Source organism: Magallana gigas, chromosome 2 (assembly GCF_963853765.1).
Source record: "Magallana gigas chromosome 2, xbMagGiga1.1, whole genome shotgun sequence".
Classification (NCBI taxonomy): Eukaryota; Metazoa; Mollusca; class Bivalvia; order Ostreida; family Ostreidae; genus Magallana; species Magallana gigas.
In genome coordinates this window covers 41,146,812-41,174,268 of record NC_088854.1, presented here as the reverse complement: position 1 = coordinate 41,174,268, position 27,457 = coordinate 41,146,812, and the positions used below count along the sequence as shown (strand labels likewise).

The 27,457-nt window shown below is 33.2% G+C and overlaps 1 protein-coding gene across 2 annotated transcripts; it reads left to right on the top strand.

The window, feature by feature from the left end:
- Positions 1-10,716: 10,716 nt before the first annotated feature.
- Positions 10,717-19,923, top strand: LOC136273016 (heat shock 70 kDa protein 12A-like). 2 transcript variants are annotated; one of them, XM_066076640.1, is made up of 5 exons: positions 10,717-10,843; positions 14,773-15,080; positions 17,066-17,284; positions 17,402-17,552; positions 18,732-19,923. In XM_066076640.1, the coding sequence occupies exons 2-5, from the start codon at positions 14,784-14,786 to the stop codon at positions 19,799-19,801; spliced, it is 1,737 nt and encodes a 578-aa protein (XP_065932712.1). In that variant the 5' UTR covers positions 10,717-10,843; positions 14,773-14,783; the 3' UTR covers positions 19,802-19,923. The 2 variants fall into 2 exon arrangements, with proteins under 2 accessions (XP_065932712.1, XP_065932713.1); XM_066076641.1 differs by having other exon boundaries at positions 10,728-10,843; positions 14,777-15,080.
- The last annotated feature ends 7,534 nt before the right edge of the window (positions 19,924-27,457 follow it).

Here is a 27,457-nt window from a genome sequence, read left to right as displayed (position 1 = left end):
TTTCATAAAACGATTTATATATTCAACCTTTGTTTAAAAAAAAAGAAGAAAAAAAACATTCCCCTGTGGGAAAATTGACTTCCTTTGCTTACTGAATAACAGCTTTTCCATCAAAATCTAGTGAAGACCACAGGGGCCAAGCCCGTTTTAACATTAATTTCAATGTAACCATAAATAAAGAAAGGAGTCGAACTCCGACCCAGATAAAAAACTACCAGCTCGCTTCAAAAGCCTAATAAATCAATTATTTTTTACAACATTTGCAATATGCATGTATTTTTCAGAAAAGTAATGTCTAAGATACACTCATGCCGAATTTCAAGTTGATGGGTCTTAAAATAGCGGAGATATACGTCATTATTCTCTCGAAGTCGCCAGTTTATTTTTACTCGGACATTTACCGGTCCAGGGCTCACAATGGGATTTTGCCGATGACAGCAGCAGTAATGCAACATGTCGAGAAAAATTCGCAGTAATCTTTTAAAATCTCACATCAAACGCATGCTACTTACATCCTTAAATTCCGATAAAATTCCGTAAATACTCTCCAAACTGAACTTTTATTCTGCAGCCACATCAACTTCTGACCAGCCCGGCCATTTTGACGTCTCGAGAAAGACTGATTCTGATTGGACCATCCGGAATATTAACCAATGAAACTGAGTTTAAACATTTTCTATCACAATGGCCGGTCTGGTCAGAAGTTCCGATTCCGTGTGTACTTTTCATTGTAGGAGGATGTAGAATCAATATTTCTCTGTAAAAAAAGGAAGATAATTGAGACTCAGATGAATGAATATGCAGTGGATATATCATATCACATGTGGGTTTTTTTTAGTTGGTATATTATTGCCTAAAAGTAAGGCCAAAAAATGTATATGCATGTATATGCATTGGTTCTTGATCAGGCACTGCTGCTTTAAACAACTGCTGTTGCATTAAGTTTTTTTTTTCTGAGGGGGTCTGTACCCCCTCTCCAAACTAAGCATGCAGCCATCAGATGCACAATATTTATGAAATATTTTGCATGAATTGATGAGCAACTCATTAATTTTTGGGGCCTTATTATTATTTTAACTACACGTATTGCTAATGGTCAATGCAGATAACACAACATTACCTTCTGTGGTTGTGCGCATGTTTTTTCTGATCTCTAATTTTTTTCATGATATTAGCAATTCTTTCATCTCTCAGACTAGTATTTTCAGCTTCTTTTCCTTTTAAAGTAAAAAAAAAACCAAGTTAAATTACAAATAAAATTTACAATAACAAATAATTCAAAGCAATATACATGTATTAACATTAGCTTATTACATGTAATAATCTTTCATTAACATTAAAATTTTGATAAAATTAAATGTCAAAAATAATGAATAATAACATACCTTTGACTACATGAAATGTTCGTCTTTGTTTGAACCACCTCCCCCCCCCCCCCCTTCTGGTGTAACAAATAATCCATTTTTGGATGGAATTATTAAGGTCTTCCGTTTTCCAACGGAAGACCTTATTGTTTTCGTTCGGTTTCTTTTTCCCTATTATTATTATAATTTTTTTTTCTTACAAAATTTGTGCAGGCGATTTCTCGGAAACTTTCAGATCAAATACATGTAGATATTAATCCGAACTTAATATATATCTTTTTATTTTGATGACGTCATTTCCATTCTTAAGAAAATGGCCCAAAGGGCTTTAAAGTCTTTTACCTGTAGCCCTTAATGAGGGATATTTTGTGAAAAATTATAGAAGCAAATGTGTTTATCTTACAGTTATGTATCCAAGTAATGTAATGATTTTATCATGTGTTAGGTAATTAGGGGGTTTTAGGGGCCAAAATTCCAGAATTTTGATCAAATATACATGTATCTCAGAAAGGAAAAATATTTTTGAAATGCAGTATAGAAGAAAAGATGCTCAATATGATGTATTAAATCATATGCAATTTTCAAAATTTCGTTGAACGGCCCCTAAAAGGAGTTAAGGGATCAGTCCCTAAAATGTTCTTTCCCATATATCTCAAGAACGGTAACGAATTTCTACACAGTTGTTGAACAAAATGTGTTGAGATTTAAATGACCTTTTATTTGATATCAAGAAAAAGGGACTGGCCTCTAAAATTAGGGGACTAAAGGGCTCTAAAGTCTTTTATCTGTAGCCCTTTACTGAGGGATATTTTGTGAACGGTTATAGAAGCAAATATGTTTATCTTACAGTTATGTATCCAAGCAATGTAATGATATAATCATGTGTTACATAATAAGGGGTTTTATGGGCCAATATTCCAAAATTTTAATCACCAATATCTCAGAAAGGAAAAATATTTTGAAATGCAATATAGAAGAAAAGATACTCAGAATGATGTATTAAATCATATGCATTTTTCAAAATTTCGTTAAAAGGCCCCTATAAGGAGTTAATGGATCAGCCCCATAAACGTTCTTTCCCATATATCTCAAGAATGGTAAAGAATTTCTAAACAGTTGTTGAACAAAATGTGTTGAGATTTAAATGACCTTTTGTTTGATATCAAGAAAAAGAGGCTGGCCCCTCAAATTAGGGAACTAAAGGGCTCTAAATTCTTTCATCTGTTGCTCTTTACTGAGGGAAATTTAATTAAAGGCTATAGAAGCAAATATGTTTATATTACAGTTATGTATCCAAGTAATGTAATGATTTCAAATGTGTTATGTAATAAGGATTTTTTAGGGGTCAAGAGTCCATAAACTATGACCACCTATATCTCAAAAAGGAAAATATTTTGAAATGCAGTAAAGAAGAAAAGATGCTCAAAATGATGTACTTTACAAAATGCAACCTTCAAAATTTGGTTCAGCGGCTCCAATAAGGAGAAAAGGGACTGGCCCCTAAAACTTTTTTTTTCTCAGATATCTCAATAACGGTGACGAATTTCTAAACACTTGTTGAATAAAGCTCTTATCTCTGAAACAAAATAGTATCTGGCCCTTCGAATGTAGACCCTATTCTAAATCATGTTTAGCTATCTGAAATTCTAAAATCAGACGGAAGACCTCCTCGTTGCTCGCAACGAGATCGTGTCTAGTTATTTTTTCTTTTTCTGTGATGTTATCTGCATAATATGCCATTGACGTGGCTCCAGGGAAAGCTTGAGCTGAAGAAAATTGAAGAATATACAAAGATCATATTACAAACATTAAAAATCATTTAATCACATGTAAATTAAGGTCTTCCGTTTCCGACGGAAGACCTTATTGTTATTCTTCGGTTTCTTTTTAGCTCACCGAGACGAAGTCAAGGAGAGCTTATGCTATACCCTCGGCGTCGGCGTCGGCGGTGGCGTCGGCGTCGGCGTCGGCGTCCGGACCTGGTTAAAGTTTTTGTTGCAGGTCCTGTATCTAAGCTATTACTTGTCCTGTCTTCACCAAACTTGCATGGATGATGCATCTGGACCTACTTATGGACTTGAAAGACTTGGATGCTGAATCTGGGTCCTAAATTTCAGATGCTGGAGGAGGTTAAGGTTGTTGGACCAGGTTAAAGTTTTTGTTGCAGGTGCCCTTTGATAGCAATATCTTAGTTACTGCTGGTCCGTACTTCACCAAACTTGCATGGATGGTGTGTCTTATGATACTGATGCACCAGACAGGTTTGAGTGCTGAATCTGAGCTATAGGTTGCGGATGCTGGAGGAGGTTAAGGTTTTTGGAGCAGGTTAAAGTTTTTGTTGCAGGTGCCCATTGATAGCAATATCTAAGTTACTACTGGTCCTAACTTCACCAAACTTGTATGAATGATGCGTCTTATGATACTAATGCACCTGACAAGCTTGAATGCTGAATATGAGCAATAGGTTTCGGATGCTGGAAGAGGTTAAGGTTTTTAGAGCTGGTTAAAGTTTTTGTTGCAGTTGCCCTCTGATGATTATATCTTAGTTACTACTGGTCCTAACTTCACCAAACTTGTATGGATGGTGCGTCTTATGATACTGATGCACCTAACAAGCTTGAATGCTGAATCTGAGCAATAGGTTTCGGATGCTGGAGGAGGTTAAGGTTTTAAAAGCTGGTTAAATAAAGTTTTTGAAACAGGTGCCCTCTGATGATGATATCTTAGTTATTACTTGTCCTTACTTCACCAGACTTCCATGGATGGTGTGTCTTATGATACTGATGCACCTGACAGGCTTGAATGCTGAGTGTGAGCCATAGGTTTCGAATGCTGGATAAAGTTAAGTTTTTTGGAACAGGTCACAAGTTTAATAGATGATAGTACTATTTCAAACTTGCATAGTTGATTTAACTGTAATATGAATGAATCGCAGAGGTAACTTCAGATGCAGAGCTTGATCTCCATTATCAAGGATGCTAAAAATAAATCTTAGTTATTACAGGTCCTAACTTCACCAAACTTGAATGTATGGTGTGTCTTATGATACAGATGCACCTGACAGGCATGGATGCTGAATCTGAGCTATAGGTTGCGGATGCTGGAGGAAGTAAAGGTTTTAATTGCTAGTGCCCTCTGATGATGATATCTTAGTTATTACTGGTCCAAACTTCACCAAACTTGCATGGATGATGGGTCTTATGATACCAATGCACCTGATGGGCTTGAATGCTGAATCTCAGCCATAGGTTTCGAATGCTGGATGAGGTTAGTTTTTTGGAACAGTTCACATGTTTTATAGATGAAAGCTTGCATAGTTGATTTAACTTTATTCATAAATTAAACGCAGAGGTTGCTTCAGATGCAGAGCCTGATCTCCATTATCAAGGATGCTAAAGAAATCTCCTACCTCACTCAAACCAGCTTGATAGATAGATGTGTTTGTTGATAAATGATATAACATGATTCCTATGATATTGTATGATATGAAACAATATTGTTTGATATGATACAATATGATATCATATGTTATATTATAAAAAGTTATACGATATGATATGATATTGTATCAATTTTTGTGATATTTTATGATATGATATTGTATCATGATATTGTTATGTATAGTATTGTATATTATGATACAATATTGTATAATATTATATTGTATTTTTAATTTATTATTTTATTACATGGTACAATTACATAAGATATTGCAAAATATTATATTGTATCCTATGATACAATATTGTATATTCTATAATATTGTATCATACAATATTGTATAATATGATATTGGTTTCAGTAATATAGAATTATATCACATGAAATTGTATTATATGATATTGTAATATTATATAATATTGTATCATACGATATTGTATGATATGATATTGGTTTATATAATATATTATCATATCACATGAAATTGTATTATATGATATTGTAATATATATTATTGTGTCATATGATACTATATGTATAATATAATAATGTATTTTATAATATTTTACTTTATCACATAATATTGTATCATTTGATAAGATACAATGTTGGAATCAAATTATATTGTATTATATGATATAATATCATATAATGTATCAAATATGTTTCAGTGTCCCTCAATACAATATCATACTATATTATACAATATAATATCATGTTTCAATGTTATGATGTATTATGTAATATGATATTGTAATATAATACTATATTGTATTATAGTTTATGATATTGTATTATGTGATCAAATACAATTAGGTATAACACAATACAATGTCATATCATACGTTACAATATCATATCTCATTATTGTTTATTACGGTATTTTATTGTATTATATGATATATATTATAAATATGACATGATGCAATATTTAATTTTATATCATTGAATTGATTAACATATGAACATATGATTATCATAAAAAAATTTATCAGATGATATACGATATTTTGTCAAAACAGAATCCATGAATATCCAAGATCATAAAGTATGATTTTCATATAAAATGATAAAGGTGGTCTTATGAAGGTGATGTCTCATAAGGGTGATGCTCCGTCTCGGTGAGCTTAGTAATCTATGATTACCTATGTTTCCCTTTTATTATTATCATTTTTTCTTCCGTTTTTTGTGCACGCGATTTCTCGGAACGGCTCGGTTGATCTTCATCAAATTTTCAGATATGATATATTTTGGTGTAAACTTGATAGCAAATTTTTTACATTGATGACGTCGTATCCGTTTTTGAGATATTGAGATTTTTTGAATTTTTATATGGGTATTTTGTCTGCGGACGTTCTCTTAAACTATAACAGATATTGCGCTCAAATTTCTAGGGTTGGTAGAGGAAAGATTGAAGTTTTGCATGGTTGTAGTTTTATATGTCTAGCACTAGATGCGTGAAAGCTCGGTAGGGCTCGAAAATTGAGATTTTAAAAGCGTCGTTAATTTTCGTGCTTTTCATTGTTTATCTCTTTTCTGGAAAATATTTTGTTAAAATGTTTAAAAGTTTAAATTTATAAGACCTTTCAGCTGATGTCAAGAAAAAGGGGCTGGCCCCTCAAATTAGGGACCTACAAGGCTTTAAAGTCTTTTATCTATATCTCGTCAACGAGGGATATTTGATATTAATTAGGGTTTTTAGGGGCCAGAGGTTAACAAGTTTAATCTTTTCTATATTAATTGAAAAGATTGCAATTATTTAAAAAAGCAATGTAAGATAACTTATAAAAAGCGATATAAAGAAGCATTAGTACTTCACTCCTTTTTCCATATCATGTTTTGTTGTCGAAAATCAAAGTCGATGATGTTATATTTCCTTCTAAAAATCGGACGGAAGACCTCCTCGTTGCTCGCAACGAGATCGTGTCTAGTTAAAAAAATATCATTGTAAACATGACTCTAGAACTGCAAGAACTTATTTGAACTGTTCACTTAATAAGGCTGAGTATGAAATATATTATCTTTAATTTAATTGTCTAAAAAATGCTAACATCAGAAAATTACCAAAAAAAAAAAGGACCACTTGTCTGTCATTAAATGGTTTAACTGTTTAGCCACTCTCTAATTTACTAGCTCTGTTTGGCTTTTAAACTGTGAGGACAATATTGATATTCTCTGCATAATATGTCAGATATGAATTATAGGTGTATCTGGGTTTTTTTCTCTCTCAAAGACTTTTGATGATGCTATCTTTTAGGATTTTATACATCTACATGACTATCTTGTTTAATTATGAATTAAATGTACTTAGCAAGCGTGGATTTGATATGTCCTAATAAGCACTGACTCAAGATCATTGTTGCTCTTTCAGGTGATGGTCCATGTAGCATGTATCTCATGTCTTACAGTATTTTAGTAACTCTAGATCTTACTCAATATACATGTACATGAAGTCAATTTTGTGCATGATATCCATTGATCGTTGCATTATATCATTATACAAAACTGTCCTACTTGGTTTATCATGTTTATATACATGTATAATTATTTAAACAATAACATGCTTTCTTTGGTGATCGATTTATTCCGGATATTTCGGACTACATTGATTCATATGTCATGCCCGATGACTGGATATGAGGCCCTAATTTGGTAAACAAATTATATTGCATTCTATTCATAATAAATTTCATCCCTCACAGACCCTGATAGACCTAATTACCTTATTCAGTAAATACATGACATGACACCCACAAATCAATTTCATTTAAGTTTGGATGTATTATTATTCATTAAGTTTAAACCCTGATCCCGATGTATAATGGAAAAAATGCATATCAACTCCTAGTTTTTCAGGATATTCAGAATTATGATTAAATTGACAGTTATCATCACATGCATGTACCAAGGAAATAGGCTCTTGACACCCGAAAAATGCCTTAAATCAAATTAAAGGAGGTCAGAGAGAGAGAGAGAGAGAGAGAGAAAGAGAGAGAGAGAGAGAGAGAGATCGGGGGGGGGGAGGGAGGGGGCATCGAAAATGGGACCAAAATAGAGTATGTGCAGATACAGATTTTTTTTTTTTGGGGGGGGGGGCTGTTTAAAGTTTAAACAATGGAGACATCCCTCAACATTCCAGAGCTGAACTGTCCTGGAATGACTGAAATATTTCTTTCAGTCTTTTCTTGCGCATCATCACTTTTGTAGGTTAATCAGCATTCTTTCTACATTCCAAACAAAATGTTGAAACCTTATTTATTGCTTGATATCCTCCGTGCTAATTACTCCTTTCAATGTTTTTCTACCATAATTTCATTTTGGAGGGAACTTAATTGGGGCAGAGGCAATTCAAAAGGAAACTCGTAATATACACAACTCTTGTACAACAATCATAAAATAAAATAGCTATATATCGTGTAATATAAATTGGATTAAGAAAACATTTCTAAGCAAAAGTTGATAAAAATTTAGAGTAAATAATCATGATTGAGGTAAATAACATAAACCTCTATGGAACCTCTTTCACAAGTTCCCAGACTTGGTGTGTAATGCATTGACATTTGGGGAAAGGGACTCCCCACAAACCCTGTGCAGCTGAAACCAACTTAGGGGTGTAAAATTTTCTAGGTCACTCTCGGCCTTCATTAACGAATTAATTGAGTTTGCCAGGGGGGTTTCCGAGTCATATTTTTGGTAATTATAAATATTTGAATTTTGTAGGGGGTGGGCTAGACCCCACCTAATACCCCTTTCAAAATCAAGCATGAGACAGTACTGAGTATAAATTGAAATGATTTGATTTACAGCCTCAAGACTAGTTATGTATTCATAATGTGCACCTTGTTCTAACTAGCTCACCAGCAGATTTAATTTGTACGGCGGTTTAGGAAACGTTTCTAACCCCCCTCCCCCACCCCCTTTACACACACCAGCTATTAAATTTCACTTACTTATAACTTAGAAAGGATATATTGTGGTTGGGGTTCTATGAAAAAATCAAAGATCTACTAATGGAAAAAAATACAGCATGACAAGGACGTAACACGTGCAGCAATTTCAAGTGCGCCAAGTAATTCTGGCAAATAGAAATGAGAACGTAAATTTGGGTAGGACCATCTTCACACATGCGATGGTGCAGTTTGACTTATCTAGTTCCTCTAGGTAAAATGTGTTCTGCCTTATGATAAAGCTGTAATCTTTGAGTCCATCTGTGATACTTATTTTATGAGGTTCTATGACTTTTATTTAAGGCGATCAATTTGCCGACGTTATAAGATAGAGCATTTTATTGACATTTCATTGGTTGGTTACAGATATTGAATCTCGAATCTCGAAATTTCGAATCTCGTATTCTTTTAAAATGATTAATTTTTTCATTCGTTTTTGTCAAGCAGAATGGAGACTGATGGTGTATAATTCTAAACATTTTTAGAGATCTTAATACATCAGTGATTCATACCACTCTAAATGAATAAAATATGAAAACTTAATGAATACAATGAATGAATTAATGAATCAATTAATGAATTTTGAAAAGTCCATGACCATCACTCTTTATTTATGTAAACTTGATGGATCAACGTGGATGTTCGATGTAGGATCAATTTTTTGGGAACGTATAAATAAACAGATGCATGCATTATGAGGAACTCCAAAAATATCCTGCTAAATTTGATACATTCACAAATAAAATATAGATTAATATTGGTTCATCTTGTATATGACAAATTCAGTGCACAGAATACAAAATTGAAGTGAACAGCTAATCAGCTTTGATTTGATTTGAACATACAATGTCATGTATTTTATTGAGTAAATTACACAAGGGTTCTTTCATTTCAAATTTCATGATATATACAATCTATACAATTGTCATGGTGATAATTCATCATACCTAGTATAGTTAGAGACTTAATAGTAATCATAGACATATATACCATTTAAAAAATAATCGTGATTATATGGTAAATAGTGTTAATATATAGTAGAAAAATAGCAATAACAATAAAAGAAACTAATATTATCAAGTCTTCCAGACTCTTTAAAAAAGTTTTTAACTGCTGAAAAAATAAAGCAGTTTGTATTATAAGACGGATTGTCAATACCCCAAAGTAGTAAATAATGTATGTGTTAATTAAAATTGTTTCATTAAGTCTATCAAAAAGTAATTAAAAGAGATTGTCACAGTATCTTGCATTTACATTATTCTTGCATACAAAAGAGAAGTGATAAAGATCCTCCTTTAGACCTCAAATACAATTAGGTGATTCAATAACATTTCTTTTATACAGATCATTACTCAGCATGCAGTTCAATACACAGAAAGACGTATTTAACCAATCTTCTGCTCAAACATTAAATAATAGAGAAAATGACAGAGTATAGTGGCTTTGATAAATTTTACACACTAAAACGATATAACATTACTTGGTGCAGTTAATGCTTCATAAACCACAAAGCAGTTTATAAGAAAGCGTTAACTGTTCCAAGTAATAACCAGGTAGGAATTGATATTATTCCTTATCTTTTAATTTTCGACAACCGAATTCAGAAAATATAACACATTATTTTATAGAATGACATGGATTTAAATGTTGCGTCAAGCGATTTGATCCGATTTGCACACGCGTAATATAATAATGTGATGCAGGCAAGTTATACGCTATATATTGATTAATTTGTTGAGCCAATCAAACAAGGTATTGCAAAGTGAAATAAGATATACATGTACACACTAGAAAAAAAAACGAAAGAAGAAAATAATAAAATGAATAAAACCTTAACTTTCTATGGGTAAGTTTGTGAGTGTAATATATCTTTTATTAACAGGCTATTTTAAGCCTTATCGACTTAACATATCTTATGTACTTTCGTTTCATTCCTTGTAAATTGCGCTAAATTTAACATTTTCCAATTGTTAACCTTATCTTGAACAGACTTGTCTGCCGCGTAACGAAACTTATACATACCACACATACGAGAAATCAGGATCGACATTTTTGAGTGGTTTCTTTCAATGACAAAGGAATCACTTTCAGGTATAATATGATTTTTTAAATTACTTTTTTGCCATGTACATGTACTTGGTTTTAGAATAACTTGAAATTTAGACGCATGGCTAACCCGCTTTGAAAGGAAGACTTTAACATAACTACACTTCGACATATGTTTTAAAGAGATGCATAAAGAATAATCGTACCTTGTGTAAATTAGGCAATGATCCATCTTAATGTCTCGTTTCTTACGTTCAATTTGTTATTTTTAATTTAAAAATTCAATCATAGTTTCGTAAACACGGATTAAAAAAGACAGTAAATTGAATAATATGTGAAAGTTTGTTTTTTTGTGAAAGAAGAAATAGAGCCAACTCCATAAAGTAACAGATCAGAATAACATTGCAATGTAATGATTTTTTGCACCAAGATTACACTTTTAAGAGACATGGTGTCACACAAACCAATGATTTACCACATATCGAATTTTTACATATTTGATATATCATATGAAAAGTAATATTTTTTTAAAAGTGCTTAAAAGCAACATACATTATAATGACTATTATGTATCTATGACTGTTGAGTACTAAGAGATATACCAAATAACTATGAATATCAACATACTCGTCACAAAAAGCACTTCACAGAGATATTTATATAATGACATATCTTAGGTTTTTGAAAACCAAAGTCTGTAAAACCCATTTAAAAATTCGATCGTCACATTAAATCAGAGTCTTTTCAAAACCGCAGCCATGACCCGATTATTTGTTCCTCTCTTAAGTGCAAAAATGGAAATTCAATTCAATCAGGCTGAATGAATTTATAAAATGTAAAAAATAAGATTCTACAAATGAAGATTTCATAAAAAAATATACATATAAATATAACAAACTAACAAAAATGATGTTAATTGGAAAGCAAGTTAGCTTTCATTTCACCCTGATAGAATCAGTTACTAGTATTCTTCCTCTTGAATTGCTTTGAAATGCCTTCAACAAGAACATTAAACTTTGACTGAAGTCATTTATGTCACGTGACTAAAGAAGAGCATTTACATCCTGCAGAATCAGTTGCCGGTGGCAAAAGTAGTTCAGCAGACTCCAAATGATGTGTCAGAATTAAAGGAATAAAAATGTCGTATATAGCATTGAAACCCGTACAAAGAAAGATTGCAATTTATCACGTTGAGGATACTTTTAACTATCCTCCGATCAACCTATTTAAATAAAATTATGCCCTTCCTAATTTGTTTATAAAGATTATTTTAGCTTATGTAAACATAATGCGGATTAAAATAAATAACAAGTACTTGAGACGTAAGACATGTACGTGCTAGTTTTAAAGGTCGCTTTCTATATGATATAGTTACCTTATTATTTGACATTTTCGGTTGGGTGATCATTTACTACGGATAGCTACTATCGATAAAATATATGGACCCCTCAAAGCACTAAAATTCTGTATTTCGTATAAATGATTTTTTTTAACTGCTGCATTTTTCAAATATGGCAAATGAAGTGGTATTTTATGTCCAAGTTCCCAATAATACACCAAAAGTCTATTGAATTAGGACAAAAAATTACAAGACAAAGAGATTTTACATTTTATTCTATCCAAAGCTGCATGTAATATGTAGCGAAACTAACTGCTTTCTTTATCGGAACTAACTCCAAACTTTTTTGGTTATAAAGCTGTTGTACGCCGAGTGGTTTTCCCTCACGAGTTCCAACAGAGGAGTGCGTTTTTCTTGCCGATAAAATTTACCCAAACCGTTATCCCATTTTAAGACGAAAATACAGAAAATACAACAGAATCATATTATCGCACAGATCAATTGTTGAAAGTCAAATGCAAAACTGAAAGCCTATAAAACTCTGAACAGTGTTTGGCGACATCCTAGATCCAGGCTGTCTTCTTTGTGGAAATAACATCAGGACTTGTCAATTGAAAAGAGCAATAATTATATCATGAATGAAACAATATATTAATGTTGTTCACTTGTTTTATTATTTGTTGGGGATGGCTTGAGGGGGAGGGGGTTTACTGTCTATATATGTGCAAAATAGTTAAAGTACTAATATATGTACATATATATGAAGCTGTCATAAAATCTAAATGACCCATTACATATACATATGCCGATAGTAAAACCAGAATTTATATTTTCCGGTCAGAACAACGATCGCAGGGTGGATGTAAGGATGTTATCGCCAAATATATCGTAGAACTATTGTCATGTTTAAAATTGTGTACTTCCACCTCGTTAATCCAAAATTAAAACATGACACTGTACACTTTTAGTCAGAAATGCGCTCCATACTGACAAATCGTACTCGCGATTTAGGAAGTGTTCACTTAACCGAAAATGTCCAATATTTAAAGAAAACAATAAAACTTCTGGTCTACTGACTAGACTACCACGATAGACATAACTAAATGATTTGTTTTTGTCAATTAGGTATGGTTGAGACGATTTTTCTTAATTTTATCTTAATTTTATATTATTATATTTTTATGAGTGTACTAAAATTTTCACGCAAGTTGTCTAGTTATACACTTAATGAAAATTTCACAATTCTGTATTATATAAACAAGGTTTATGCCATGATTTTGTTTTAACTAAGTTGGTGAATAAAAAATACTCAATTTATAACAAAATAAGAAGTGACAGCATTAAAAACTGTTTAGTTATGTTCATTATAAACTTGCAGAAACAACATTATAAGGAAAACAAAGCTTTTATTAAGAGATTCAACAAACATGGCATGAGCTTTCTTTACATAACAATGAAATGTGGGCTGTTGTGTACACTTAGAACTTGACAACTGACGGTAAAATTTTAAATACCTCAGTGAAAATTACACCTCTTCCAACTGAATAGGTATATCCCAAGACTGACATGTATCATATTCAGTTAAATTAAATCAATGTGTAATTCTATAACTAAATATTGTTTCCAAATAATTTTTTGAATCAATCTTTCATAATTATTATTAAAATGACGTTAAAGTTTATAACTGTTTAACCAGTATCAGTTGCACTTGCAAAAAAATTACAAATATCACGAGGTTGGATACATATATGTTAAACCTCACAAACGAACGCAGTAATAATATTCAAAGCAAATATATTAATATAATAAATTAATAAGTCAACAAACCTTGATGAACTTATATTAACTTAAAGAAAGAAAAAAGATGTGTTCCAATCCAATTAAAAGTAGAACGTTGTCCGCAGTTAAGACAGGATAGTTAATACATTGGACAATATTTTTCCGTGTAGACTCGAATCGTCATCTTTAATTTTCCATTCCCGTCCTTTAAAAAGCACGTAGCATAGTTTTTAAAAGTTGGAGGACCAGACTCATTCAAAAGATCTTCACAAGAAAAATTAAAAAAAAAGGGGGGGGGGAACTTCCAAAAATCTTCAAAATCATAATTAGGGGAGGGGGCTGGCGTAGTATATCTTTAACTTCAATTTCACTCTCCATTTCAATGTTTTCATTTCAATTTTTTACAGACTCACAAAAAAAGGGGGGGGGGGGAGACTTTCAAAAATCTTCAAAATCATAATTAGGGGAGGGGGCTGGCGTAGTATATCTTTAACTTCAATTTCACTCTCCATTTCAATATTTTCATTTCAATTTTTTACAGACTCACAAAAAAAAGGGGGGGGGGGCAACTCAATGATCATTTAATTTTTTATATGTAAATTTTAGAAAATTAGCTGCTGCAGTTGCCCTGCCCCCCCCCTTTGATACTACATGCCTGTTTTAAGACAACTAGCAAGAAGACATATTAAAGAAGAAAAATGCTGCAACTCTCCAGACGGCCCTCTGTTAAAAAATAACAACATTTATCGATAACTTTCGTGTTCTAAAACATTTGTATGTAATATTTTGATATATACCGGTATATTCATATATTCAAGAAGATGAATTTTTGCTCGTGATTTATTTACATCCATAGACAGATAAAACATGCCGAGTCTCCTGGTGGCAGCGATAGACTTTGGTACAACCTTCTCTGGTTATGCCTTTTCATTTCTTCATGACTACAACAGAGACCCTTTGAAGATATCAGCCAATACATGGACAGCAGGTGTCGGCAATTTGGTATCGTTGAAAACGTCGACGTGCGTTCTCTTTGATTCAACACAAAAATTCCATTCATTTGGCTATGAAGCTGAGGAAAAGTATTCTAACTTAGCTCTTGATGACCAGCACCATGATTGGTACTTCTTCAAAAGATTCAAAATGATGCTGTACAGCAAAATGGTAGGTATTTCATCGGAACAAATGATGAGTTTAACTAAGTGAAACACTTACGTATAGAAATAATCATATTTATTCTTAATGTAAAATTTTATTTAGTTGACTACATACACGATCATGTTACTTTACATATATACATGTAATAAGAGTTATTTCATTATATTTGTGTGTCTAATGACAGAATATTATCTATTTTTTTTGGAGTCATTGTAAATGACATTTATTTAAAATAAAGACTGCGTTTTGCTTATTTGCATCGATAGGGACCGCTTTCATACTAAATGTGACTTAAGTAAACAGGATCTTTTTTACAAATGATTAGGGATGACAATCTCTAACCGGTAAACCGATTACTCGGTCGGAACGATGGTAAACGGTTACAAAATCTGTAGCGGGATAGTGAAATAAAAATTAAAACATACTGTATATTTTTACGCTATTTCATATTAAATTTGATGTGTTGTCTTTTGATACTATATCTAATCAAGTTAAATTGGAGATTGTTGGACAACCAGGCCCCGGGGCCATAAAACTTAGATGAGCTCACTTTTGATCTCAGTCTCACTTTTCCCACTATATGTTTGTTTTGTAAAAGTGAGACTTAGATCAAAAGTAAGCTCGTCTAAGTTTTATGGCCCCAGGGCCAGAGCTAAGGACTTAGAGGAAAATTGTTCAGTAAGTGTTCATTTTAATGACTGTTGAGACTTGTCTGTTTAGCTTTTCATAAATCATTAATGAATGATACTAATAACACTGTTAAGTACCGTTACAACTATCATGATTGTAATCTCATCGAGATTCGTCGAGACTGGAAATTTTTGACGATGCCACACAAAGTGATTCGGGAAAATTTGCCCCAACTTCGGCCGGTTGTTACGACAGAAATACGCTGAATTAAGGTATTTTAATTGTCGCATGACGTCATTGTGAGCATTCCGGAATATTTTACCGTTATCGGTTATATTGATAGGGAGTTGATAGGAAGTTGAAAGGATGTTTTAAAGTAAAAAGTTGATGTGTTTCTTTTATTTGTTTCATTCAATAGGATATGAATTAATTGCATAATAAATGCTTATGTCTAAGCAGGTACATTCATGATCAGTACATGTTACATTATACAATTCAAAACTTATTTCGAACGAGATATTTAACTTTTCGTGAGCAGACTTTATTTTGAGAAGACGAACTGACTACGGTATCGACAGGGAATCAAGGAACTAATTCATGAATATTTACATTCTACTGTGTTTTCCCATTAAATTCCGTGATGTTTAAATGCCTCTAAATGCAACACCTATTCACTGCGTATGAATTAACGAGTAATTTACATAAGTAGTTCTCAAACAGAGATTTCTATGTTATCAGTTAAAAAATGTATTTCATGAATGTTGTCAAAACACCATGTTTTATAATTATTCAACAAAAAAGTTGACTTTATTGTTAAAAGCAACATTTCAAGAGTTATTCATCATGGATTATATTTTCATGCTCGTCGATCTCATCTCAACAGTCTATGTGAAAACCAGTTTAAACCAGTTTTACAAAACAGCTGTTCTTGCTGTTACTTATTCACTCCCTCCGTGATCTGCACTTTATATCGATTTATTTAAGTAAACAATTGATTTCTTCAGTAAGGGAATGTAAATATAAGCATCGAATGATTTATTTTTGACGTCGTCGTGTCAATAACTTCCGTCAGGTGAGCAGACAAATTATCATAACGCGCTAACGCGCGTTATTCAATTTGTCTGCTCACCTGACGGCAGTTATTGACACGACGACGTCAAAAATAAATCATTTAATGCTATACTGTTTGCTTGTCATTATAGATTTGTTTTTGAATAATGATAATGAGATATCAAACGACCCAAACAATTTACGCTCCGTAGATTTGAATATAGGAGTGTGGAGCAAAAATAAATGATTATTTAATAAAGACAAAACGTAAATTCTTCACAGAAAGTCGCTATTTTATTTTCATTTGAAAGGGGTTGACGAGAGAAACACTTCTTGAAGATGACAAAGGAAAGAGAATGGAAGCAATGAAAGTATTTTCTTCTGCAATTGGCTATCTAAAAGACCACATGTTGACCACGTGCAAAAACCAGCTGACTGACATAGAGCAGTCTGATATCATGTGGGTGTTGACGGTACCAGCCATCTGGACCGATTCGTCAAAACAATTCATGAGAGAAGCAGCAGAAAAGGTTGACCTTGTTAAAAACTCTTAGCTAATGAATCATACTTATTAAATGGGGCAGTTTGAAATTTGTGATACAGATTTATCCAATATAATAGTAAATATAATAATAAAATTTCATTAGGTTGGAATCTGTGCTGACAAGTTGATGATTGCCCTCGAACCGGAGGCTGCTTCTCTGTATTGCATGCACCAACCAGTTCAGAAGGATAACGAAAATTTTACATTTGGGGTCTTCAAATCCGGAGCAAAATACATGGTTGTTGATGCGGGAGGTAAACACAGCCATTTCTAACACTGTTATCTGAATATCTTTTATATGTAAATGTCTAACATAGAGGATATCTACATGAATATTGTGTGATTTTATATTTGCTTTATCCAAATGAGTTAAAATGGTGTATATATTCGCAAGTCATGCTGGCGAATTAACCATTTCAACGATTTGGATAAACCAAAAATAAGATCACAGTGTATATAGATGTTCTATTTATCGCATACGATTTTTTTGTGTAATTGGTGATGCAACGTTGTGTTATGGGGTTATTGTGACAATGCACAATTTAGTACATCATTTCGGAGATAAATATTGCTGTTTTTATGTAAAGTTTCATTTAAATAGACCTTAAAATGATATTTAATATATGTTTTCCTCTTAGAGCTTAATCAATCACTAAAATGGATATACTGAAGACTTGAAAATAAGTTGCGAATGCTCGTTTGTTTGAATTGAACGAGAAACAGTTGTTAAATGTTTAATAAAAAAAACTTATGATTTGGAGTTTAAACTTTTGATTAAGGCTTCTTGTTAGTGGTAATATGAAAGTCTTAGAATGCATTGATTATGTTGTTGTGTATAGAAACGCAACCAGTGCGTTCCGTTTTCATCGCGTCGTCATGATCCTAGAGAGCTAACGTGATTTGCAATTTTATAAACAACACACCTTTGTGTTTTTCTTCATTTTGAAATTTAAATATTCCACAAAATAATTTCAGATCAGTTTTTGGTAGTAGAAATAGTGATGTGGAATATATAGGAAAATCTTTAAATCTAAGTCACTCAAGCGTTGACGCGAGGAACTTTTTTAATCGAATAGAGTTCAGTCCTAAAATATTTTAATAAAGCATCGCCCGTTGATAAAGCAAAGGTTTCTCACACGGCTAGTATACAACACATGTTTGTAGATAAAAACATAAATCACATGTTTAGTTCAATATGCGGCTGATATCACTCATGGGATTTTTCATATTACAATCCTTGTGTATTCCTACGTCAATTGACGTCATAAAACACTGCGTAGCTTCAAGTCGGATGACTGACTTAGATTTAAAAACCCAAGAAATAAAAAATCTGAAAAGTTTATAGAGTCATAATTGTGAAGCCGGTAACTTTATTATAATTATATTTTTCCTTTTCAATTGATAAGAATAATATGTTAAAATATTATATATAGGTGGAACAATCGATATTACTGTCCATGAAGTTGAGGAAAATGGAACATTAAAAGAACTGCACAAAGCTAACGGTGGTGACTGGGGAGGAACAAAGGTAGATGCAGCATTCACAAGTCTCTTGGCCGATATTGTAGGAAACGATGTTATGGAGGTATTTAGTTCTATGCACAAATATGATTTTCTTGAATTTCTGAGGGAGTTTGAAGTAAAGAAGAGGACCATAACTCCCGAACTTACAGAAAAAGTTACATTTAAAGTTCCGATCAACTTGCTAGAGACTTTTCGCAACTCAAATCCGGGAAGTGATATCAAGACAGCTATCACGTCAAAATCTAAATACAAAAACAAGTTGACCTGGACGGGCGATAAGCTACGAATGGATGCAGAAATTACCAAGGCTCTCTTTGATGAAAGCTGCAAGAAAATAGTTGATCACTTGAAGCAGCTCTTCAGGCATTCGTCTGTTAAGGATGTGTCATCTATTCTACTGGTAGGTGGATTTGCTGAATCACCTATGTTACAGGTGGCTATAAAAAAAGCATTCAAAGATAAAAAGGTGATTGTGCCACAAGATGCAGGATTGGCAGTCCTGAAGGGGGCTGTATTGTATGGACACGAACCCAAAACAATTTCTGCGCGAGTTTGCAAGTATACATACGGCGTTAGAATATCGGAAAAATTTAATGTGGCTATTCATCCGCTTTCGAAAAAATTTGTAGAGAATGATGTTGAACGTTGTGACGACATATTCCATATCCATGTCCGCGTGGGTCAAGCGGTTAAAGTAGGAGAACCACAAGTGAAGCAAAATTACACGGTCATAGCTCCAGACCAAAAAAGTATTACATTTCCTATATTCACTTCAAACAAGAAAGATCCAACGTATACAACAGACGAGGGCTGCACACATTTGGGTAAATTGACTATTGACATGCCAGATATCTCAAAAGGAATAAATAGAGGAGCAAGTGTCCACATGGTATTCAGTGGAACCGAAATTGTTGTCACAGCTGTAGATCAAGATAACCCTAAAAGAAGTGTCTCTACCACAGTTGATTTTCTCGGATGATGATTTGTCTATAATTGGCATACCGTACAATTGTTTTACTTTATCACTTTACATTTTATGGTCAGTTACAATACAAATTAAATTACCTTAATTTCTGGAACATTAAAGTTTGATTTGTAATATTTCTATGTTCACTTTTAGTTGTGTTTCTAAATTTAAAAAACCCCACCTTTTTCTGTGAATAAAATAAGTGCTTATTCTTACTAAATGGATCTCTCTCTCTCTCTCTCTCTCTCTCTCTCTCTCTCTCTCTCTCTCTCTCTCTCCTTATATGCTGTCAATGAAAAATTGATACGACAACGAAAGCTATTAATTATTGAATTCATCAAGCTAACCCAGCACTATACATTATATTTGTTTGAAAGACACAGAGCCTGGCAACATTCAGGAATTATAAAATAGAACATAACAATAAATTGTATGAGAAATATTTATTACTCCGCTATTACAAACAATTGGGGGATGTTGGCCGCATAATGATTTTTTGTGGGGTAACTGGGGAGCCGACCAGTGTGCCAGTTTAACTACCCATGAAGGGACACATTGTGGGCCCTAGTATGAAACAGTGCCCGAACCTGAACGATCCCCAGCGTTCTAAAGAGGGTAGTGAGACCTGCCCTTCTCACCCTGTCTCCTGCAGTGCTACCTGGTTTAGAACTTTGCATGACAAAGCTACTTTATAAACCAATTATTACATGCACCAGCTTGTAGCATCCCCTCACTGGAGTAAGGTGGGTGTGGCCCCACCTATACCCAATGTAGGCCCCACGGTAGACGGACATCTCGGCCCAACGACACCTCGGCCCAGGGCGGTTGACACCTCGGCCCAGACGGGTCGGCCCAAAACTATTGACACCTCGGCCCATGTACAAGACACCTCGGCCCACAGAAATTTTTATTTAAAAATATGTACAAGACACCTCGGCCCAAAGAAACAATGATTCTTAAAATATTTGATAGACAGTCGAACGTATGTTCTTGTACTCATAAAGACACAATTAATTAAATACAATTTTTTGATGATAAAAGTTTCATCCAGTATCTTACAATACGTATTTTTCTAATACACTAACATACTTGCTTTGTTCCTTAATTGACAATGTATTATATTATTATTACGTGTCCCAAAATTTAATTAAAATTTCATTAAAAATAATGAATTTAATAGACTCTTAAAAGTGGATATATACTAGAAGCATTTCTAATGTTTCTGGTGTAAATTATTGCAATATTTTTTTAAATTATGACTATAGTCAATTATTTTTTTTTTGAAAATGAAAAGCAGAATTTATAAACAGTAAACACAATCCTTTTTTCTTAACCTTGGATCATTTTTGTTAAGTTTATCACATTCTTAAACAAAGTAAAAAACTGAATAATTCATGATTTAAGTTTAATAAACAGGGTGAGAATATTGCTGCTTTGTTTGTCTAGACATGGTTTTATTCATTTGCGTAAAAGACCATGGAACATTAACTGGCAAGATTGGAAATATACAGCTTACTAACACAGAATATACAAGATCTATTCAACAGGTGTGTCGTGTGCCCATGTGCGCGGGGGGAAGATTGGAAATATACAGCTAACTAACACATAATATACAAGATATACTCAACAGGTGTGTCGTGTGCCCATGTACGCGGGGGGAAGATTGGAAATATACAGCTAACACAAATATTTTTTAAATTACAAATTATATATATCATATAATTTATATTCAATAAAATATAAATAAAACAATAAAACATGAAAATCATTGATATTTTATTTTAATTCTGCTTGAGCCGAGATGTCTTTTGCTTGGGCCGGGGTGTCTCAAAATTTGGGCCGACCCGTCTTGGCCGAGGAGTCCTGGGGCCGAGGTGTCCTGGGGCCGAGGTGTCGTTGGGCCGAGGTGTCTGACATTCGGCCCCACTATACAAAAAACCCAATTTTACATTGTAACCACATGGCACAGTTAACTGTAGTAACTTTGCCTTTTATAAACCATATTGAATGATTTTATCTATATACTATCCCCTAGCTTTGAAAGCAAGTGGGGGGAAACACCCAGGTTTTGGAGCAGAAAGTGTCAACACATACCACTGCGGACTCCCCAGTTTTGCTGGGAGTTGATGGCAAATATATATACTAAATTATTGATAACTGCTCTAAAAAGGCAACACGTGCTCCTTGCTAAGATTCAATGAAAACTATGGGGTTTTTGCAGGGGCTTTCAGATAAGCCAATTGTTAGCTCGTACCGAGTTTTTTTCCGAATATACAAAGTGTCTCAAAATTAATGCAGACTACATGTATTTGATATAAAAACAAATAATCCTGATTATCAATTTGTTCGTATCATATAGAAATCGAATATTTTTTAAGGTATTCATAGATAGGTTTCCTTACAAACTATGATTTTAGATACATCACATCATACATGTGGGTAATGAGAGTAGCGATCGTTGCTGAATTAAATTCACATAAACCGAATTTACGATTATGTTCAAGCACAGTGTTTAGTGAGCGTTTAAAAATTACCTCGATTTGTAATTATAGGTCCAAAAATTGATTAAAATAAATTGTTACATGCGCATGAATTATGCGCGTACGGCTTGTCATAGAATTCGCGTCAATAAATTTTAAAAGCAGTATTTTTTAAAATTAAAACATTCAGTGTAATTAAAAAGTAGTTCCGTTTGGTAGGGTGACAGTTGTGTAATAAGACTGCTACCCCAAGAGGGGGATAAACCCTGCTCCTGGGACAGTCGGGTACGGGGATGACTACTACTTGTCTGTAGTTGCTGAATAGTTAAGTTACACAAAGTAAGCAAAAATAAATGAACAAAGATCAAGTTTTAAATTGATAATGAATTTATTTGCAAATGATGAATAATGTAGATGAGAAACTGGCGCCTCCATTTAAACAAATAAATGGGAAAAAAATTATGAAAATGACAAAATATTACAATGAAAATACTTCAAAGTTCACTTTAGAGTTAAAATTTAAAAAATCAAAAAAAAAAAAAAATTCCAACTAGTTTTTTATTCAAAATATTGATTAAGTATGGCGCCTAATCTGAAGAGGATAAACTTCTGAGAGAGAAAAAATAAGTTTTATTGAACATTGCCTTATCAAAATTAATACTGAAGTCGGTATAATGTGCTCCAAACGGGAAGATGAGCTTACCCGAGAATTAGGCTGCTATACGCACTACTCTAAACACTCCTTTGTATAGTGTAAGTACACAAAAGAAAAGATCGGCAAACCGGGAAATGTTATGTAGGATTAAGAATCATAGACTTTGAATGTGATATACGTATACATTTGAATTACAATGTATATATAATTATGTTGATTAGTTTGTGTGTATTTTGATCGGGACGATAAAATTCAAAGCAGGGGAGTATGTCGGCAGATTTAGAATTAATCAACTATTTATCATACAAAATATACTTATGAATCAAGGTACGCTTGTTCTTGTGCGCAGGTGGATTGAGTTGCTGAACACTTTCTTTACTCTTCCATTGGCCGATGTTCTCATTGATAAGTATTATATCGAATCAGATCATTTCTATTATTATTAATCCCGGCAGGCTTTAATACTGTTTCACCGTGGGTCCGGCGATTTTGTACATCAACACCTCTTACAAGGTATTTATTGTATTAATTCAAAATTTATAGATAACTTATAATTTTTCTTAGTGCTAACATAAAGGAAACTAAGATTTTGATAAAGTTTAAAGGTTTATTAAAACTTACGTAATGAATTACTGTGTACAAATAGTAAAAAAAGGATTTACTGTTTCCTAATATAGAGATGACGAGATTTTTAAAGTTTCTTTAATTTAAGGACAACACATTCAAGCTATAGGAATACCTCACAGATATGACTATATACTATCCATCTAAATACTGAAATTTAAAGAAAATATCTGCCGTATTTTTCAAGTTTCAAATGTCAGCAATGTGTGTCTAATGTGTGTATATAAACTGTAATTTAAAGAGAGAGAGAGAGAGAGAGAGAGAGAGAGAGAGAGAGAGAGAGAGAGAGAGAGAGAGAGAGATATTCCTAATCAACAACAAGGTGTATCGTATATCCCATCCCGTCCCCTCTCCAATTTGGGATACCCCTAATTCATATCGGGAGGCTTTATTACACCTGCTGTCATTCAACTGGCCGTGTATACACGAGATCTACTGTTGGCGTGTGTATACTAACAACAATACACACATACGCGTGTTTGGATTTGAATTGTTATTTAAAGAATAAATTCAAAGGTCAGGCGCGTATGATCGTTTTAAACGTGGGAAGGAGGGGGGGGGGGGGGCAGACTCATCCAAAAAATCTCAACAAGCAAATAAAGAGGAAAAAAGGCAGTTTTCCTAGATATCTTAAAAATTATAATCCGTAAAAAAGGGAGGGGGTGGGGGTAGCGTAGTGTTCCTTTAACTTCATTCCCTCAATTTTTAACAGTTCCCAAAAAAGTGAAGGTGGGGGAGTAGGCCAACGCCAAGATAATTAACTTTTTTATATGAATATTAAAGAAAACTGTTTGATGCGAGAAAAAGTAGGGGGGAGGTGCCCGATACCCCCCTCCACCCCATGCTACGTACCTGAAGTTCACCATATACTATAAAATCTGGGTTGCCTTTTACAAAAGAACTTACAACAAAGTCGTAAGTATTTACATCCTCGTAAAATGATCTTTAAAGATCAAAACTGACCAAAAACCATTTGTTTACAAATATTTCCATTCCCATAATTGTATTTTCCAGTCATAAGAATAAATCATTGATTAGTTGGTGATTAAGTTGCATTCATTAATTTGGTCGTAAGTCGTAAGTTCTTTTGTAAAACGCACTTCTGGAGTGGATTGTTTTATATGTGGCAGACATCACATATTATATGACAATAATATTTAGATATCCTCCTCTATACAATTATTTATTTTAAAAAATGATCTTTCACGATTGGTGATTTTTTTTTATCTTTGATATGTTGTATCCATGAATAATAAAATACTTATATACTTAAATCATGATTTATTTCAAATTCTGATTGTTGAGAGCAGAAAAAGGTCAATAAATGTCTGATTCCTGAAACATCAACTCATGTCAGTACTTTCAGTACTTTGATTTAACACGTTCTGTTGATATTTCAATGATCGACTGGCAATGCCTTCAATACTTCAATGTCTATATAATATGCGCGAGCGATACACATATCGTACGATATAGACAGAAATAAGTTAGAACTATTTGCATTATATCACACATTACTATCATTTCACGTTTATGCTCAAAATCCGCTCCAAGGATACGATAACATCCATTCGCAACTTTTCGGGCCTTTCCGACAGGTTCAGAAAAACACCTCGAATGTATTAACAAGAATTTTATACAAAATGGAGTCGCTTCCCATTAAAATAAGTATCGGCTAGACAGCCTTATAAGTCGTTCTGTGTCATTTTTTACATATGTATTTACTTTATTGAAGTCTAGCTTACATTTCAACAGATCGTTAAATATGTTGTATTTAAAAAGGGGGTTGTCATGGACGCCTATTTAATACATTCGAGGTGTTTTTCCGAGCTTGCCGGAAAGGCCCGAGAAGTTGCGATTGTACGCATCTTAAGTGTATTGGCAATAGTTACTCTACAAAATTCTAAATAACCAGTCCGGATAAATTCAAATTACCGGATTTATCGAACCTTTTTGCGATATCCCCTCTTCCCGGCTCTCAACGACATAATATTTGACGTCCGTTCAGTCCGATACAAATATTACGCAAGGGATAACATCTTGTTATGCAACTTACATGCCGAACAGTGGGTACATTAGGTACACTATCACATTTTTATATTTTTAAACTAAATGACTTTAGCACATGACAATTTACATAGCTGTAGGTTTGTAGTTCCCAGAGGTCGTCCATTCGACTTTTTTTTCAGACCAGGAGCGGCATAGAATTACATTCAGGTACAATTTACATAAAGTTCAAAATCCACTTCAAGGATACGATAACAGCCAATCGCAACTACTAGGGCCTTTCAGACAGGCTCGGAAAACACCTCGAATGTATTTACATTACCGGATGTTGGAATTTGTTACAAAATGGAGTCGCTTCCCATTAAAATAAATATTGGCTAGACAGTCTTGTATGTCACTTCTGTGTTATATTTTAGAGTATATCGTTTACTTAAATGAAGTATAGCTCACATCTCAACAGATCGGAAAATGTGTTCTATTTATATCAAGTTTTATAAAAAGGGGGGTTGTCATGGACGCCTAGGTAATACATTCGAGGTGTTTTTCCGAGCCTTTCGCAAAGGGCTGAGAAGTTGCGATTGGATAACAGCAGAGTTCACTGGGTTTTTCTAAAAATATTTTTACGCACATCTCCATTCGGAACTTCTCAAATAGTTACGTTCATAAATATGAAACAAGGTTTGCCCCATATAAGTTGTCGAATTCATAGGCAGCGATTGAACAAAAACTACTTTGATTTGTTTTATTCTTTAAACATCAAGAAAATTTTTTAAAATATATGTATAAATAAAGATTAGATTGTTTAACCATTTCAAATTGACAATCACGCAAACAAAAGCTGGTAATGCATCCACTATTTTCTTTAGCGCATGAATAATATAGTGCAAAATTTTCGCAGAAACGGCTATGACTCGCTCGCTTCGAATTCACGAGCCGATTCAAAAATCAACCATAACTTTGATAGCGCACAAAAATAACTGTTTTGAAATAAATCAAACTCTTGGATATGATTATTTATATTGTTTGTTTTAATAGTATAGTCTTATTCAAATCATTTTCAGGCTAAATTGTTCAATTAAATTGAATAATATGCATTTAACCTGATTTCCAAACATCGGAAACGCCGCGAGCGATTATAATTGTTTTGATGATAATTATATGTTAAATTTAAACAGTTATTGTTTCTAGAGTGAGAATTTGTTTAATTTTCTAGGCTTTTAAACAATCAACCTTATTTTTCTAACACAAGTAAGACGTTTTTAATCATCGCTAGAGCAGCCAGTTTTTGTTAGTAATCGAAACTCTTTTCGTTTACGCACTTATCAATTTGTATGTTTGGCGATTTTAAAAGGTATTACAATACGAACAAAGTGAATTTAAAGCAATTTACTTTTTCATAACTATAAAATTCCATGAAAAACACAAAAATATCACTTTTAAAGCATCATCCAAACGTCCAACTTCGTAGATAAATACCTTTCTTAAGTGCAAATAAACCCCTATTTCGTGCAAATACGATCGATAATAAATTATATCCTGGGTCTTTTAAAACATGTTAGAAGTCTGCCAACACATGCGGTAATATGCGGGATGATTCTTGTGGACCCCATGTTTTCATCGAAAAATCGCCATATTATGTACAAGTGCGCATGCGTAGACTCCCAAAACGGAGTCCAAAATGCTTGCAAAAATTCACTTCCTTTGACTCCGTTTTTTGGAGTCCGTCTAGAATGTTATTAGGCCTAGTACCATTGCACTGTACATCTTAAGCACGCAAATTTAATCCAAAGATGACAATATTGGAAAATTATCGTATTTAAACAGTTAATAAGACGGTTTCAAATGTCTTGTAAAAAAAGTGACTGATTAAAAAAAACTTAGCTAATTATATTAAGCTTTAAT

Excerpts from the sequence above, each read along its gene's own strand:
- LOC136273016 (XM_066076640.1), top strand. The coding sequence starts at position 14,784 with ATGCCGAGTCTCCTGGTGGCAGCGATAGACTTTGGTACAACCTTCTCT. Across the intron at positions 15,081-17,065 it reads TGATGCTGTACAGCAAAATG|GGGTTGACGAGAGAAACACT; the intron begins GTAGGTATTTCA and ends TTCATTTGAAAG. Across the intron at positions 17,285-17,401 it reads TGAGAGAAGCAGCAGAAAAG|GTTGGAATCTGTGCTGACAA; the intron begins GTTGACCTTGTT and ends AAATTTCATTAG.